The sequence below is a fragment of the Strix aluco genome, chromosome 5 (assembly GCF_031877795.1).
Source record: "Strix aluco isolate bStrAlu1 chromosome 5, bStrAlu1.hap1, whole genome shotgun sequence".
In the NCBI taxonomy this organism is placed as follows: Eukaryota; Metazoa; Chordata; class Aves; order Strigiformes; family Strigidae; genus Strix; species Strix aluco.
The window spans coordinates 29,701,762-29,718,838 of record NC_133935.1 but is presented as its reverse complement, the minus strand read 5'-3'; the positions used below and the strand labels follow the sequence as shown (position 1 = coordinate 29,718,838).

The following is a 17,077-nucleotide window of genomic DNA, read 5'->3' as shown; positions in this document are numbered from 1 at the left end:
TGGTGGCTCCAAAAAAATCTGATCATCCTAGTGTTGCTCTTGCTTCCACTCTCCAGACTTCTAGTGGGGCAAGGCTGAGGAATGGCCATGCCCACGTGAGGTTTTAGGATGTGGACTGACTGAGGTAATTAGATCTAAGTGGGCAATCAGTGAACTATCAAAATGTGACAGCTGGATTTCTAGGGGCTGTTATTAGATCTGTCCCATAATTGTAGAGAAGGTAAGTCAGGAACAGAATGTGAAGAAAGCGTGGGGTGGTTTTTTTATGTGGCTGTCATTTTCTTTGTTTTCATCTTGATGGCGGTTGTGTATTTTCCTGTTCTATTGCAGACAATCTGGGGCAGTTGGGTGGCAGTGACGGTTTTTCTTCATTTTGTCCAGCGATGCTTTTGGCAATCTGCCATTCTGAAGTTTGCTTCGTGCAGGGTTTGCACATCTACCATGTTTCTCTGCTGCAGAAAAGGGTCTTATTCCTAGCACCATATGGAGGGCCTGGTAATGTACATGAAAGAGGATGCTGCAGCTTAACCTGCCTGCTAAAGCAGTTCAGTTGCAGACTGTCAAGCTGTATTAGATTTTCAAGACTCACACCAGTTTCTCAGAAGCTATCTAATTCAGAGCAGTTGCAGGAGGTGTGCCTGCTGTGTCCCTTCAGAGCTTGAAGTTGCAGCTTTTGCTTCATTACAATGTGAGTTTGAGATGCAGCTTAAGTATTGCCCTACTTCAACTCCGGCCTACGCACAAATCTCTAGCCTGAGATAAGTGGTTCTTTTAAATTCATGCTAAGAGACCCGTAAAGCCATAGAGGCTGAAGTTTGAGTGCTGCTGATATCCACGCTGATAATGCAGAGGTGTTGAAGTTAATTTTTGCATTGGTAGTCCTGTTACCATGAAGTGAGAGTAGCTGGAGAGACATGCAGAGAACATGAGCCAAGTCTTTGGTGGGAATTTCTTGATAGTGACGGAAAACAGAGATAAGGGTTTTCATGGAAGTCATTTTACGGCTTCCTGGTTTTGGGACAGAGGATGCAGATAGTGGCAAATTGGGGTTGAATGAACATGTGTGAATTTTTCTGTAGAGGTCATAGAAAGCTGCTGAAAGGAGCAGGTATCTTGATTGTGCAGATGGTACAACAGGAGAAAGCCCTTGGTGGTGGTTGTCTGGGGGTCAGTTGCTGTGGCTTGTTTTAGAAGTTGCTGGGAGTTGAAGCTAGCCTGCAAGGAAAGGCTTTTGAACTGAGCCATGTCAAGGCTTTATTCTGTCCTCTTGGCTCTTGGGGAGAAGTGTGGGTAGCAGTTAGCTTATGTGCCCACATCTCGGGACTTTGTGAGAAGAAAAAGATTTCCAGAATTCTATCACTTCTGCTTTCTCAGAAATAGGTAGGTTTCAAAAAAACCCCAACCAAACAATATCCAGGAGTTTGCTGCCTTTTACTATTTTTGTCTTTACTCTTAAGCAGAAAGCGATGTGAGGATGACTACTTGCCTAAGAGCTCATAGTCTCAACATACTACTTCTGTTTTCCACCACAGCCTTCTACTGCTCCACTAAAACCACCGGAGGAGGGACACAGCAATAACTAGCACCTCTGCCCCAACAAGAGTAGTCCCTGGGGTCACTCCCGACATTAAAGCATGACTTGCTGCTGTCACCATTCATTTAGCGTGTCTGACTTTGCTCTTTCAGGGCAAACTGCGTCGTTCTTGCCAAACCTCAGCTTTGCGTGCTATTTCTGGATCCTTTCTGTGCACTCAGCAAATGCACTGATCTCTTAACTGCAGTACTTCTGGTATTTTGCTCTTGCATCTCTTTCGAGCTGCCGGAGTGTGGGGTTATTTTTTTTTTTTAAATGGGAATGGGGGAAAGAGCAGGATTCATCATCTGAAGCTTATCAGGCGAGCAAGATTTTGAACTGAGGCCTGCAGAACTTAACGGAGAGATGTAATTCTTCTATCATGAAATTGTCTTTGCAGATTTACACTGAAAGTGTCGTATTCTGTGTACTGCCACACTGGAACTGTTTCCAAATGATTTCCTGAGATTTATTTGGTGACCTGCTGTTGCAGCAGCCTGCATGATGTTCTCAAATTCCTCAGTTACTGCCAGTAATGCAGCTATCTCATGCTGACTGTGTTGCCTGTTTATTTCTCTCTTCCATTCAATTAAGAGTTTAGTTTAATATTTTTGACATGTTTTGTCTCTGGCTTGCATGGATACAGTGTAGGGGCAGCTGCTCTGCTGTTCTGGTTGAACCAAGTTGGGCAGGGAATGCCTTTGCTCCTGTGTCAGTAGAACAAAATGCTGCCCAAGGAAACCTTTCCCCCAGATTCTGCTTTTGTTTGTGTAGCTGGGGAGCCATGCCACTTTAAGGTAGGGATAAACTTCAGTTGATACTAGCGTAATTTATTGTGCTGACACTCTTTAACTTGGAACAAGTACCTTTTTCTATTTTAGTTTGTCACGTGGAAGCAATTTGATAAGCTGGGAGGTGAGGTGGGGAGGAAAATCCATACCAAAAACTGTGTCCGTTAGGGAATGAGCGCTCAGCTAGATGAGTAAGACATGGCCAGGTACTGAGGTCCTTTGTGATAGTGGACCACGTGCTCCCTTCGTCCAAGACAAAGGCAAGGTAAAACGTGTTAGCTCTGACCCTTGGCGAAAGTGTTTTATCCTGCAAGCATTTGCTGGGATAGACTGCAAATGCATGTGGTGTCACCAACAGCCGAGGCGACTCACTGGTGGGGCTGAAATAACAGTGTAACTATACTTATGCTGCAGGGGAAATTGCCAGTGTGGTCCAGCCCTAGTTTGTGATTCATTCAATTAAAAATACTTGGTGAGAGTACCTCTGATACTACCATCTGGTGACTTTAAATAATATTTATTCTTAGGAAGATAGTTATTTAATTAAGGAATTAACCTTAATTTTTGTAGGCTTAGCATAGATCTGGTTAAGCTGCTGTATTTCATAGAAGAGTCAAGTCTTTCTTTTTTGGATCTCCCTGTTGTCCCCTTAAGGATCAGCTAATTGAACTACTGCTGCTTGTTAAGTGAAAAACCAAGTGGGAGTATGAGAGACAAAATGGGCAAAGCTTTTCTCTGACTGAGGTTCTGGAGCTAGCTGATAGATCTAGCAGCCTCTGTCATGAAAGAAAACTGCTTCCACTCTGTTCTCTTTGTTTCCCCTTTCTCCACTACCCCAAAGGAATATAGAAAGGCAGCATGGCTGTCATGTAATGTCTAAACTACCAAGAGAAAACTCCTTCTCTTCTTTGATACTGAAATTCAGCATCTGGACACCTTTTTTTTTTTTTTTTTTTTCCCCTCCATGTAATAGGCAAAAAGCATTTTGATGGACATGTAGCATTACTAAGATCAGTGCATATACAAGTGGTTCCAAAAGAAAGCTGTGCTACGACGACCTTCTTTGCCAAATGGCTTAGCCCAGAAATACACTTACTTTCTTCCCTAAGCAGTGCCAAGCACTTAGAGTTCTCCTTGAAAGAAGGCCCAGACCGAACACATTGATTCTTTTTTTTTTTCCTGGAAAATCTGTGTATACTTTCTTTTCCCCCTTTATACTCTGCCTCTGGTAATAACTAAGACAATAGAGCCTGTCTGGTTTTAGAAGCTCCTTTTGGACTTTTTGTGTGTTGTACTCAGGTGTGTTGAAGTTTTCTCAAGATAGCATAATTAAAACCTGTTTTGTAGTGCATGTAAAGCGATGTGTTGGGATGGAAATGAAAATTGAAGTTGTGTCTTCTGTATGCTGGTGGTATATCCAGACTGTTGCCAGCTTTATTTTGCAACTTAATCACTAATATATTTTTGTGAGTTACTTATTGTTCTGTTAAAGCTGCCTTCCTGGGAGCCAGCTCATTAGCTAGCGTTGTGCATAAAACCCTGGTTCTGGAGCACAGTCTTTTGACAGAGGATTTTTCAAACTTCAGATGAGCGTTCATCGCTGCCTTACATTTTTCCTTTGTAATAATTTCAGAGACAGACTTTAGGCAGACAGAGTTTTGCCTGAATTGACTCTGGGTCCTTGTCCAGCAGCTGAAATTCTGTGGGTAGCATCTGTACTTCCAACTTCAGGAAGACTCTGCCTACACAGGTCTAACTTCAGGATCAAGGGTCTACTGTCCTGCAGTTTCACCAAGAGTCTTTGTCTCTTGACAGCCATGACTGTGTGGATTGGGTGCTCAGAGAGCTTGGTTTCTGATTGAGGAAGATACAGGCTTGTGATTTCATGAGTCCTGTTTTGGCTTGTAGGTTTCTGGAGTTTGTTAATGCTACTGTTCTACTGGGTAACTGTAAGAAAGCTCAACAAAACAGAAAAAAGCCAGTTGTCCAGCAAACAGAGGTCTTGCAATATGCTGCTTTAGCAGACCGATGTGGTGTCCTTGCTCTCCCTCCCTTTTCTGTGTCCTTCCCTAAAGCAGAATTTGTTGGGGCTTTGAAAGTACTTAAGAAATAATTATTCTTAATTCTGACCTGTCCTTTTATGCTATTTGTGTATTTGTAATTGTGTTTTAAAACTGTGCAAGTTTTCTGTTCTAGACAAACCATTAATAGCTGTACATAGATGATGCAGTGAAGAGCTGTGGATGGTAACAGGATCCAGGTATCTTATGTCCATAGTTTAGAGTGTGCACAGTGCCTAGCTGTTAAACCACTTCAGATCAGTTTCAGGGCTACAGAGCTTGGCTGGGGAGTGTTTAGAGTGGTAGAGGCAGATGCAAACAAACTTCATCACTCGTAAGTAAATTGCCTCGCAAATGGAGAATGTGTCGCAGAAGAAGATTGAAAAGGGACATCTCCAGTGCTTTGAGGGGAAAGAACATGACCAGGAGCTGTTTCAGAGCTTCCATTTTATTAAATATTGTCTGTGGCATTTTTCTCTCTTAAATTTTCTTGAAATCATGAATTTTATCCATGAAAACTGGAATGTATGATGACTGAGGTTCCATTGTCTGCCTGAGGTATTTCCTTGGCAGAAGCAGTGGGTGTGATGGGGCTATCTTCTCTGCTACATGTAACCTGGTATTTGCTGCATTCTCTGGCTTTGGGCTTCTTAGGCCTTTTGCCAAAGGGATTTTAGTTTCCTTGGATTCAAAGTGTATTTTTGGTAATTTCATTTGTGCTAATGTGTTTTAGGAACATTAATCCTAATGAACATGAGGAATCAGTAGCACTAACTAGTCAGACCGAGTTCAGGGAAGCAGTGACTCCTATGGTTTTACCAACGTGTTCAAATTCATTTCAGTGTTGTCCTTATTACGCTAATCCAATGCTCTCATTTGCTTCTGCTGCTACTCCACATGCCCCAGAACTGCTGGTTCCATTTCTGCTTAATGCATCTTGTTCCTGATCTTCAGCATTTGCATGCTTAACATGTTTCACTCGCAAATTTACGCACTGGTTTTGTGCTGAGTTATTCGCTCTCCTGCATATCTGATCCACCACTAGATCTTCTTGCTCTTGAGATCAGGACAGCTATGTAAAACTGTGAGGTTTCAGAGATGTGAGGAAAAACAATTTATGCAGTCACCTATTTGTCATCATCCTTGCTTCTGTTTGCCATTTCGGAATATTGAGCTTTCCTGTGCATGCTCTGCCTACGTTTGTGTCCTCCCCACTTGAATCTCTAATGATTTAAGGGTCAAAATAACAACTAGACTATACATAATTTTTCTAGTAGTTGTTTATATTAAAACTGGGAAGAAAAATATAATTCAGCTTTTTGAAAAATATTATACCTATTCAAACCAACCAAGCAATACAGCCCAGAAAATGTAGCCCTATAGAGGAATGATGACTTTCCAGTATAAATTCTCACCTGGAGTAAGCGAAAGCCACCTTTGTGCTCAGGACATGGGACTTGCTTTGGTGCAAAATGAGAATCTCTTGCAGCTCTAAAGGTGTAATCTTGGTACTGTGTGCTGTTTGTCTAACACCAGTAAGAGCTGGCTGAGCTGCTTGATCTATTTAGCTGCTATGGAAATCAGTACATACCCAGCCAGAAAATGCATCCTTGCTTGCTGGCATGTTTCCTACATTTACATCAGTCTTTAAAAAGCAGAGACATATTGTAAGCTGCTCATCAGATCCCTGATGACCCAGTTTAGCAGATGTAGTGATTGGCTAATTGTTAAAGATGCCATTTTTGGTGGGTGAGAGGAAGAGCATCAGCCAGGCTTCTAGCGATGAAGAGTTAGAATCAGCGGAGGTAAGAGCTCTTTAGTGGGAGTAACTAGATAAGGCTTGGATTAATTTGTCTGGAGAACAGAGAATTATACTAAAGATTTTATAAATTCAGTTTATAAAATGAAACTGTTGGTGTAATTTCCTTAGTAAAGATCAATGTGGTGTAATGACTGTGCAGTATGGAAATATCTCAGACTCCATGCTGTATTACTGTGTCCCCACAGTACCACAGTTTTTAGCAATTTAAAAAAATGTACATGAAAAATGTCTGGAACTACCATGGTTGCACGTCAAGCATAGGGAGACTATAGCTAGCTTATGTTCTTATAGCTGTACTCGTAATTGTGACTTAGCATGCTTGTTATAAGCAGTCTGAAGAAAGCAGGCAAAGCAAAGCCCAGGGCTGTGGTCTTGCATTTCCAAAAATGTACCTCAGTCTGCAGACATCAAAGAGTAGTGCATGTGAAGCAAAATACTGGGTTTTGAGAACATTGGCAAAAACTTGTGTAGTCTCCATGCCTTGCTTAGTATACCGAAAGAGGAAAATTAGGTAAATGCTGCTAGCATGTAAAACAGTATCTCTGGGCAAAGCAATGTGTAGGTAGGAGATGGAAAACAATAAAATTCAATGTTATGAAAAGAATAATAAAATTCAGCAGTAACTAGATGGGTGATACTTTTAGTTGAGGGAGCTGGGAGCTGTGTGATTCGTAAATGCACAAATATATCAGGGTTTTTGTCAGGCTGCTGGCATTAGAAATAACAAGCAGAGGAACCAGAGCTACTGGTGCAGAACATGAAACTGGATATTATAGGGATAATATCAATCTGCAAGAATAGTAATCATGGCTTTAACATGCATTCAAGATTATGTGTGGTTCAGATAAGGGTAGATGTAAAAGGTGATAGGCTGTATTGTATGCAATAGACTGTCAAGAAGAAAGAAGAGTAATACCGATAACGCAGGATCTGTTTCTGGTCAAAATTGCTGTGGGGAAGAATGGTAAAAGAGGTCCCAGAGGGAGTACTGTGAGTCTGCTGTAATCCCTCATAGGATTGGATTTGGATACAAACTTGCGGCTCTGAAATTATATTATTCCCAGTGCCATTAGAGAGACAAATATTAGTATGAGAAACTTTTAATTTCTCAGGTATAGCTTGGAGAACAAATGCTGCTAATAATAATAGGGTCAAAAGATTTCATCACTGTAGCAACCTGTTGTTGATACAGTGAGTGAATTACAGGAAAACAAGTGGTTTAGAACCCTCCATGTCTCCACCCAAAGGTGGGGTAATCATAATACAAGTTTTGATACATGAAGCAAAATATTTAATGAGGTCAGTGAAATGGATCAAAAACTCAGACTTGAATGTTGAAGTGTGTGTCTTGGGTTTGGGGGTTTTTTTGCTGGTGGTTTTTTTTGTTAGAAGTACTTTGGATGCAAATTCTTGATGATACAAGCAAAGAGGAAAAAAATTGTAAGAAGAAACTTCAGCCTAACTGGAGGCATAATCACCTTATAAAGGCTGTTAGGTGCAAAAAGAGAATTTATTAGCAAAGATTGCTGTGCCTTTAAAGTCAGAAGGGATAAAATGAGAACTGCTGAAAATCAGGCTGAGTTAAACCTTACAAATGTTGCTAAGGGAATGGGTGACAGTTTCTCAAAATACAATTAGAGAGAAGGGAAGATAACCACTATGTGTTGGGGTTAGGGTAGTTGATGAGGATACTCTTGTTGTGATCACAGAATTGAACAAATCTTTTTTTCTTGCTGTTGAAGGTAGAATTGATCATGGGAGCGAGGACAGGATGGGTGAGGGACATGAACCTACTGTAGAAGCAATCACGTTGGACACTTCAAAGACCCTAGTTGATGCAGGCTGGGCAGGATTGTCTAGGGAAGGGTGATACCTATTCCTGAAAGTCAAAGAACTGTTTCATGAAGTTGCAGATCTGATGAAAGTCTTAATCTATCAAATCAGGAGTGATATATGTTTGGAGAACAGAAAGCATAATAGCCCTATTGGTGATGGGGGGTGATTTGAGTAAGTACAGGCCTGTTGGTCCAACCTCAGCTGTATGTGGATACAAAAATATTAATTGAAGGTTTGGACACAAATGAAAAATGTGATAAAAGGCAACACAAATCCATCAAAATAGGGTTATGCCATATCAGCCTATCTGTTTTTAAGATAACCAATTTTCTTAACTAGGTAACATGCATTTTTCTTAATGGGATGATGTGTCTTACTGTAGATGGGTCTTACAGTGTCTGGTGTGGTGCTACAGAAGAAAGTACTAATGAGGCTAGAGAAGATGCAGTTTAGTGCTGGAATTGTGAAACGGATTAGGAGCTAACAATGCTGTTCTGAGTAATTAAAAAAAGCACAGGCTAGATCAGGTGCAAGAAAGGGCTTCTGGAGATTGGAGAATAGCAAACCTGTTATGTGACGAAAGACTGGAACAGCTGCTTGTTTACATAGGTAGAGAGGGGATACATGGGGAAGGTTAGTTGTAAGGGATAGAGAAAATATGGTTAAGCCAGAGGATGGTACTGGCACAAGAACAAAGAATAAACAGAAATTGCTCAGGAATAAAGTTAAGCTGGAGACGAACGCAGATCCCTGCTGCTGGGAAGTGCTGTTCTAGAGCAGCCTTTTGGCTGGGGTAGCGTAGCTGCAAAACCCAGTTCTAAGATGTAGCATGATAAATTTTATGAAGAGATTAGATGACGTTGTATGATAGCAGTTTATCTGATCCTGTGTGTCAGGAGGTCTTTTCCAGTCTTAATATTTCTGTAATTTCAAAACTATTCATATGGCTAAGCATTTGCAGGAACAAGACTATGATTTTATAACAGTTACCTAACTGGTGTTACTGGAAATGCATGTGCATAGCAGGTTATATGGTAATGTAGTGGGCTTTTATATCAAAATAAAATTATGGAGTACAGCGCCATCTTATATTTGACTAATATTTGTTGTACATCAGTGTGCAGTAGTAAACCAGCCATTATCCCCAGCCTTGCAGAAAATTCAGTAGTTTATTACTAGTCAATAAAGTCCTGCTGTATCCATCTTGGCGCATACAAGTTAAAACTAGGTTTTGTAATTTAATTTTCTGTGGGACACGGGGGGTGTGATGCTTTGTTACTGAACTGTCACCCAAGTATCTTAATGCTGGTTAAATCTGTATCAAAAACTTTAAAGCATGGCAGTTCTATCTGGATCTGTAGTTAAAACAACAGAGGAGCTTAGGTAATGCTCCCTGCTTCCCCTCCTTGCTTTGTTTTGCCCATTTGATGGTTATTTATATGTAGTAAGATATCTGCACTAGGAAACGGCAAGAATTGGATTGTGAAATAAATGTCAGCTTTTTAACTTAGGGATTTGGTTTTAAAACCTGGGGCAGTAATATGGGGTAGCAAGAACAGGCTGAGGAAAAGACTTTGGGTTTTTATAAATTAATGCCTTTTCATAAAATGATGTTATTGGAGATACTAAATTGCCTGAGTGCATAGTAATGAGCTTTGCAAAAGAATGAAGGGCAGGCACCTATTGAATGTGTAGTTACAGAAAGGGGAAGGGGGGGGGAAGTATTGGTCATTTATAGGATGCCAGATACTATCTGTGCTCCAAAGCGGTCTTGCAGGGGAGTGCTGAGAGATGGCCGAACAGCCCTCAGAAGGTCAGGAGGAGGAGGGCATAATGTGAGCTCCAGAAAGCTAGTTTGGGTCTGGGGCGAAATAAACTGGCCAAAGGCAGAATGAGATGGAAGCTCGTTGTGGGAGCCTCATCCTTTTTCCCCAGTGAAGAGATCTAGAAGCATAGCTGCTTTCCCATTTATGGGCAATTAATTTGTCTCTCTGCAAATCTTCACATAGGAACAATGGGTATAGAAGCTTTTTTTTTTTAGATGTAGAAAGTGTCATGCTTTATACTCCCTAAATGGGCCATGCTCCTTTTGTAAGGAAGAAGCAGCCCTGTTGCCGTAGGAAAGATGATGAGAGTGGACGGCAGCTACTGTAACCACTCACCCAGCTCCTTGCTGTCCTTTTCTGAGGCGTCTCAGAAAGAAAGGGCAGCAGGAGCAGAGGATGAGCCAAGAGGGGCTGGGTGGGTCAAAGAGCTGCAGGTTAGGCACCTCTTACCTCAATTACAATGTGCACACTTTGCAAATTGTGGTAGGTAATGATCCACCCATTTAAGCTCTTGGAAGAAAAAAATATTAAATTTAACTCTTTATGAGGGGGAGAAGATTGTCAGTAATGATGGAAAGGCAGTTACCCCAGAGCTAGGCTGAAGTAGATGTTTAGTGGTGCACAGCAGTGCTACAGAAAAATTAAGGATTAGAAATGCAAAAAACCCTGACTGTATGCATTTAAAGTGGGGAGGTCAGAATTTGGATTGCCTGTCTTGGGTTTGATCACTGTAACATCCTTATTTTTTGAAACCTTGGAGGGAGGGTTTTTATCACCGCTGTCCTTTGGAGGAAGGTAGGAATCTTTTGTGGGTTTGGGCTGTTAACTCTTTGAGAGCCTGGGTTTGGGTTGGTGTCAACCTGGTACAGTTTGGAGTTTGGTGTAGTGATGGGTGAAACCTCATGTGATTTGCTATGTGTGGTCAGGCCCCCCCAGTGCCCCCTGGCCGCAGTGTGTCTTCTAAGAATCAGCAGCAGGCTCTCGGGTGTACAGTAACACGTCCGGCACGCGGGGCCAGTGGGGTGAACCTGCTGGCCTCTGTCTGGGCAGCTCCCCATCTGTCCCCATCAGTCAGGGAGCGAATTCCTCCCTGTTCCCAGGGAGGACAGGCTTCCTAAAACGGTCACAACTGGCCCTGCCCAGCCTTGCCCCCTTCTCCCCACTGCTCTCTGTCCCCTGTGGCAGAGTTAATCCTCTGCCCTCCACCCCCAGTTTGACTGGAACAGCTGAGGGGGGCAACCCACCAGCCCAAGGTTGGGGTGGTGGGGGCCATCGTGGGGCCCAGCTCCCCCCACCAGCCCCAGTTCCGGCAGCTGTCCCTGCCAGCCTCAAGTGTGGAGGGAGGGAGAGACGCTAAATGATACGGGTGCATACTCCCTCGTGAAAGAGATCCCTTCAGCGTGAGATATCAGTGTGGCTTCTCCGATCTCTCTCCCTCCGTGACACCAAAGGGTTTTGCTATGCTAATCCCAGCACCTGTCCCTGCCGAGGACAGCAAGAAGGGTATGGGGGTGGGGGAAGAACAGTCCCATATGTTTTTCCCTGTCCTGGATTGGGAGCGTTCCCTCTGACGCACCTAGAGCCCAGAACATATGCTCTTTTCCAATCCTAAATGCTGTTTGCTTCCTCCTCTCCCCGGCAACGCTGTCTGTGAAGGTCCTGTGTCCCCCTCTTACCGGCAGTTGCTCTGATGCCCGGGAGTTGCAGGACGCTCCTCAGTTGAGGCTTGCAGGGCCGTTTTCAGTAGGGGATTTCTAATTTTAGGAGCCTCTGCCGCCTATGGTTGAGTGCTGCCTTGCTGGATCCCAGAAGAGAGGGGCTGAGCCCAGCCGAGCCAGGCAGCTCCTTTTTATTTTCAGCTGAGCTAGTGTCAACCTGAGTGGCCCCAGAGGCCAGAGCTAAGCACTGCGCAGGGCTGCCAGAGTCCTTCCTACAAGGCTGAAAGACAGAGAGACTCAGGCTTGAAGCTTCCAGTCCTGTGTCCATTTGGCCTTTAGCTGGAGGATCTTTGGCTATGTATGGTGTGTATTGTATGGATTACCAGTACCCAGTCATCCAGGTAAGCAATATGACAGCGGCGACTTTATAGAAGTCTTGGTGTTTGCCCTATACATTCTTTGGGCAGAACTGGAGCTTATGTGTTGGTTTTGTAGAAGGACACTGCTTCCGTGCTGGGCTCATTGGCTTAGTGTGTCCCAGGCCTTGGCAGCCTTGGAGGCTTTGAGGCTCCTGCACATGAACAGTACTGTTTGACACTTTAACTCCAAGGTCTGTCTTGTTTGAGACTTGTGTGTTTTGGTTTGCATTTTTGGGTGGGTGTTTTGTTTTTGTTTTTGGTTTTTTTTTTTTTTTAGGGGGGATTGAGCTGACAGCAATGCCATGTTCTGCAAACTAGTGTGGTGGTGTGTGCCTTACTGCATTGTCTGGGCGCATGTGACTTGTACGTGTGACTGCAGTCTGTCCTGCAGGGATGGTGAGCCACCAGAGCAGCTCCTCACTGATGTTTTTCCTCCTCCCTTCTCTGAAGCCACCCACAAAACCTTCAACAAAGTCTTGTTTGTCACCTTTTCGCTTTTGGAGGTCCAGCAAGGATTTGTAGGGCGATAGGAATGGGTGGGTTTGAGAGGAGCGCCTGAGGCAGGACAAAGCCTGTATTGCAGTCTTTGCTGGGGGAGGGGGCTATATTTGGAGCACACATGAGATTTGCTGGCCCAGCGTGTAGAGTCTTGGAGAAGCCAGAGGCCGTGGGTCAGGCTCAAATACTTTTGGAGCCAAGTGAAAGATGATGTTCTCTGCACAGTCCTTGGCTATTTAGTGTCAGCATTCCTTGTCCTCACAGGCACCAAATTTATCCAGAAAACGTGAAATGTAGACTAGTGGTTGAAGATTATCTACCCTGAGATACATCAGATAGCCACTAGAGAGTATTTTGTTAGGTTACCTTGTACCAGGGGTTTTATTACACACATGAATAGAAGCCACCAGCAGAAGTGTGTCTTTCGGTTGTTAAGATTTGTTCCTGATAAATTGGTTCTTTGCACTCAAAACTTTTTTTTTCCTCCCTCTGGCCTTGATCCAGCTGGCAGGTTTACTCCATCTAAACTTGAGCCAGCACAGAAATGCAGGTAATGGGATGTTAAAATCGAAGGCTGTGCTTGCTTTCTACCCTAGCGGCAAAGGGGATTTACAGGAGTAGCACAAGAAAAAGGAAGAGAAATCCTGAAGCTCACTGAAAGCAGAGTACTTGTGGATTTCTCTTCTCTCTCCATTTCCATGAGTCCTATAAATGTTAAACTAACCCAAGCACTTGAAAGTGTACATGCAGACCATTTAGTCAAACTAGAGGTTAGTTCTTCATCTGTGCTCTTACCAGTGTGATGTCAGTGGCTTTGTCCTGTTGCCTGCTGTGTAAACATTGTTCTCCAGCTTATTTTCCACTAGGATTTGAATGATAGGAGCTAACCAAAACCTATCATGTACATCTGGGTGAACACACAAGAGAGTATAAAAGTGCCACAGATGTGCTCAGGTGGGAGTGATGAGCTTTGCTTGGCATGGTAAGGATGATAAGCTGTGCCCTGGCACCACAGAGGCAGACTAGTTGAATTTGCCCATAGTTATTTCAGAACGCTACTTCTACAGCACGGTAATGAAATTTCAATGTATATGCACCTGTGATGCATGAGAACTCATAAGTATTGGCATCTAGAGCTGTTCTGAATGTTGCTTTTTGAATAAATGCAGTAAGTAGGAAGGGATGCTCTCCTGGCTCTGAGCTGTATGTTCTTCAGGCTTCCAACCTTCAGCTCTACTTGTGCTTCTCTGTTGTTTTCAGCAGCATGTTCTGCAGTTTGAGTCTTTGGTTTCCCTCAGTAGAGGGTGGCAAACGGTGAAGGTAAATTGGGCAGTGGTTCCATGATTTGCACATTGCAGAAGCAGAGGCCCACCAAACTTACTTCACTTGGCCATGCTTTGTAGGCTCCACTACAGCCCAAGACAACAAAGACCTCAAGTGTTATCAAGTCTGATCATGTTTACCTCTGTAGTCTTGATGCTTTTGAAACTCTGTATCAGATGTTCCTTTCAGCTGTTTTTGCTGAGATTGGAGCTCCTGCAGACCTGTGTTTCTTGTTGCCTGAGCACATCCATTGGAAATTTGGGCTTTTCTTTGGCTCAACAGGAGCAAAGGTGGATATATTCCAAGCATGGGGGAGGAGGTGCTTTCTGGCCTACAATGGAGATGAAAGAGGGAGACCAGCAGTAGATCACACTGAAGGGAATTCCCGCTCTGCTGGCACATGAGCAAAGCAGTTGTACCAACTGAGTGGTGGGAGGCAGTGCAAGTGAGGGTTCAGTGTGCAACTGGGCACCTCTTTTTTCTTAGAGGATTCTTTTTGATGGCAAATATTTCTAGAGGTTCCTAAGGTGAAGGCCAAAATGGATTAGAAATGATGCTATCCTGGTTGACAGTGCTGGGTGATGGTGGCATGTCATTTCTCTGTCCTGAAGGTCTGTGCTACAGCCCTAAGTCTGGGACAAGAAGTTACCACCCTATGGCACAGAGAAGACTGAATGCAACAGTTAAATTAAATGGAGAGAATAAGGAGATTATCCCGAGTGATTTGCAGAGGTCTGGTGAATGAGATGCACGTTTCTGAAACCTGGTGCTTTGTTGTGGCAAAGGTATAAGGAGGTCACTGTGTTTTTTGCTGCTTTGAAATGGAATTTACACTTGACCCAGAATCGTGCTCCACAATCTTGGGTTTGTAATAGGGCAGAGGGGAAAAAAAACCCCAGTGTTTTCCTTGGTTTTCCAATACTGCCTGTAAACCTGTAGTATTGTAAGATGCAAGTTAGCGGAGAGGATGAGATAACTTGGAAAAACGTGGACTCTGACTCAGAGCCCTGAGGGCTGCAGCTGTGGAGGCTGGCTCCTTTGCAGAGGACCCCACACCAGGGTTGACTCTTTGGTCTCGTGGGGTGGCTGGCCTGTGGCACTCTGCCTCCCTGCTCCTGTGGGACATAAGGGCTTCCTGGTGGCTTGGTCTCAGGCTTTTCACACTGGAGAAGCAAACTGGGCTAGGATGCACGCTCCTGCTGGCCTTCTGCTGAATTAGAGAAAGGGGAAGTGAGGGAGAGAGACAGAGGTCAGTTTGCAGTGAGTGAAATTGGGAAACTGAAAAGCACTGTGGGTCAGCATGGGCTGCCTGGAGAGCAGCGCAGTAGCAGAAGCCCATGAAGCAAAACTGCTAGGCTTTTTTTTTTTTTTTTTAGTGTAAGTTATAACTGGGTATATTCATGCAAAGGAGAACACATGGGGATGCAAGGTGTTACTGCACAGTAATTTGGCTTTTCTGCTGCTAAAGCCTGGGGAGTCCCTTGAGTACTAGGTGTCAAGAAGAGGGGCAACGTGCCTGAGCTGGTTTTATCTCCATGTCATGAGTGCTGGAGCATCAGCACAGTCCGCTTGTCTAACCGAGGGATTGGCAGACCTGCGCTCAGCCCTGTCTGAGGGTTTATGTGGGTGCAATGTTGGGAGAAATCAATTAGAGCGTCTCGGATCCTGTCTGCCAAATGGGGTAGCAGTAGACTGGTCTGTTTTATGGGGTCGCCGGGAGAACAAATGCTGCCAGCTGTGGTGTGCTCAGGTGTTAAAGGCCAGATGTTTACTGAAGATAAATGAGGTGCGGGGCGGGGGGAAGCAAGCTGGGAAGGAGCCCAGCGGTCTCCAGTTTTTTATGATGAAAGAAATGCAGATCCTGGCACAGATACTGCTTCCGGTTCATCCGCCGCACCGTGTCACCCACGCGTTCTCCCCTTTGTGGCAGGAGGGAGGTCTGTGCAAAACTGACAGCCGTGTCCCCAGCATCCTCCTGCGGGGAGATGCCGCCTCCCGCCCCGTGGGGTGCGGGCGGGGGCGGCCTGGCCGCTGCGCCCCAGCCGCGGGGAAGGGGAGGCGCGGCGCAGTGCGGGCAGGCCCGGGGGTCCTGCCGGGCCGGCGGGTCCGCTACCGCCCCTTTTGTTTCCAGCTCGCCTTTGGGCCGCCGTCGAGCCCCTTGGTTCCCGGGGCGGGGCGGGGGGGGATGTCCCAGCGGGCAGGCGAGGGAGCGCCTGGGCGGGGGATGGCCGGGCCGGGCGGGGTGCGGCGGGGGCGGTCCCGGCTCGCATTAATTACCTTCGGTATTCGGGGCGGTGCTTCCCGCAGCCATCTGGCTGAGCCGGGGGGGCGGCGGGGGGAGCGGCAGCTGGGGAGGGAGGGAGGGAGGGAGGGAGGCAGGGGGAAGAAAGGGAGGAACACGGGAGAAGAAAGGGAGGAAAAAGGGCTCGGGGGGTACCGCGCCGGCGAGGCAGCGCAGCGCAGGCACCCGCCGCCGCCGCCGCCGCCGCCGCCGCCCGCCTCCACGGGGCTGCTGCTTTTTTTTTAAAAATTTTTTTTTTTTTCCTCTTCCCCCCCACCCCCCCCTCCCCCCACCCCCCCCCCCGCGGCCGGTCTCACCCATTTTGGTTTATGGAGAAAAAGAAAATGGTAACTCAGGTAAGGCTGCCGGTGCTGCGCCGCGGCGGCTGCCTGCCCGGCTTTGTCTGGGCGGCGGGCGGGGAGCGGGGGACTCGGTGCGGAGCGGCCGGCAGCGGGGCTGCCCTGCCGCTTACCCCCGGGGTGGCCGCGGCTCCGCGCTCTCTCCGCCGGACGCCGGGGCGGGCGGGAGAGAGCCCCGGGGACCCGGGTTGGGCGCTTTGGGGAAGGGGTTCCCTGCAGTCCCCCTGCCCGAAGCAGTCTCGCAGTGCCCTCTAGGGAGAAGAGGTGCGTGAGGGGCACGTGTGCCCCTGCTCCCGAGTTAGGCTAAACCCGCCTTTGAACTACCGATCCCGGCCGAGCACGAAGGTAAGCGTCTTCCCAGCCGTTTCTCCATCTGCCTGCTGGTCACCGTGAGGGCTGGGAAGCCCTTGTAGGTAGCCTTAGGCGTGGGGCTGCCCGTGTCTTCCCGGGGGAAAGCGGCTGACGTTTCCTGGGGAGCGCACCCAGCTGCCAGGGCCATCGTGTTTCCCCCGCCTCGCAAAGGGGATTTTATCGGACAGTGCTCGCCTTTTAAGGCTGCTATATGGTTTTGGATTAAAAAAAAAAATTTTTTTGGCATGGCATCAGCAAGTCGCCACCCGAGGGAGGGTGC

The 17,077-nt window shown here is 45.9% G+C and overlaps 1 protein-coding gene across 17 annotated transcripts in view; it reads left to right on the top strand.

Annotated features, from left to right (window-relative positions):
• Positions 1-17,077, top strand: part of RBFOX2 (RNA binding fox-1 homolog 2) — a 176,512-nt gene that overhangs the window by 70,102 nt on the left and 89,333 nt on the right. The window contains exon 1 of one of the 17 annotated variants that reach the window (XM_074826528.1): positions 6,098-6,229. The exons of 14 other annotated variants lie outside the window; for them this stretch is intronic. In XM_074826528.1, coding sequence (XP_074682629.1) covers positions 6,158-6,229 — 72 coding nt within the window. In that variant the 5' untranslated portion in view covers positions 6,098-6,157. Of the gene's footprint in view, positions 1-6,097; positions 6,230-11,736; positions 11,968-16,166; positions 16,444-17,077 lie in introns of those variants that run through there. 2 more of the 17 variants (XM_074826529.1, XM_074826531.1) reach the window with 2 other exon arrangements.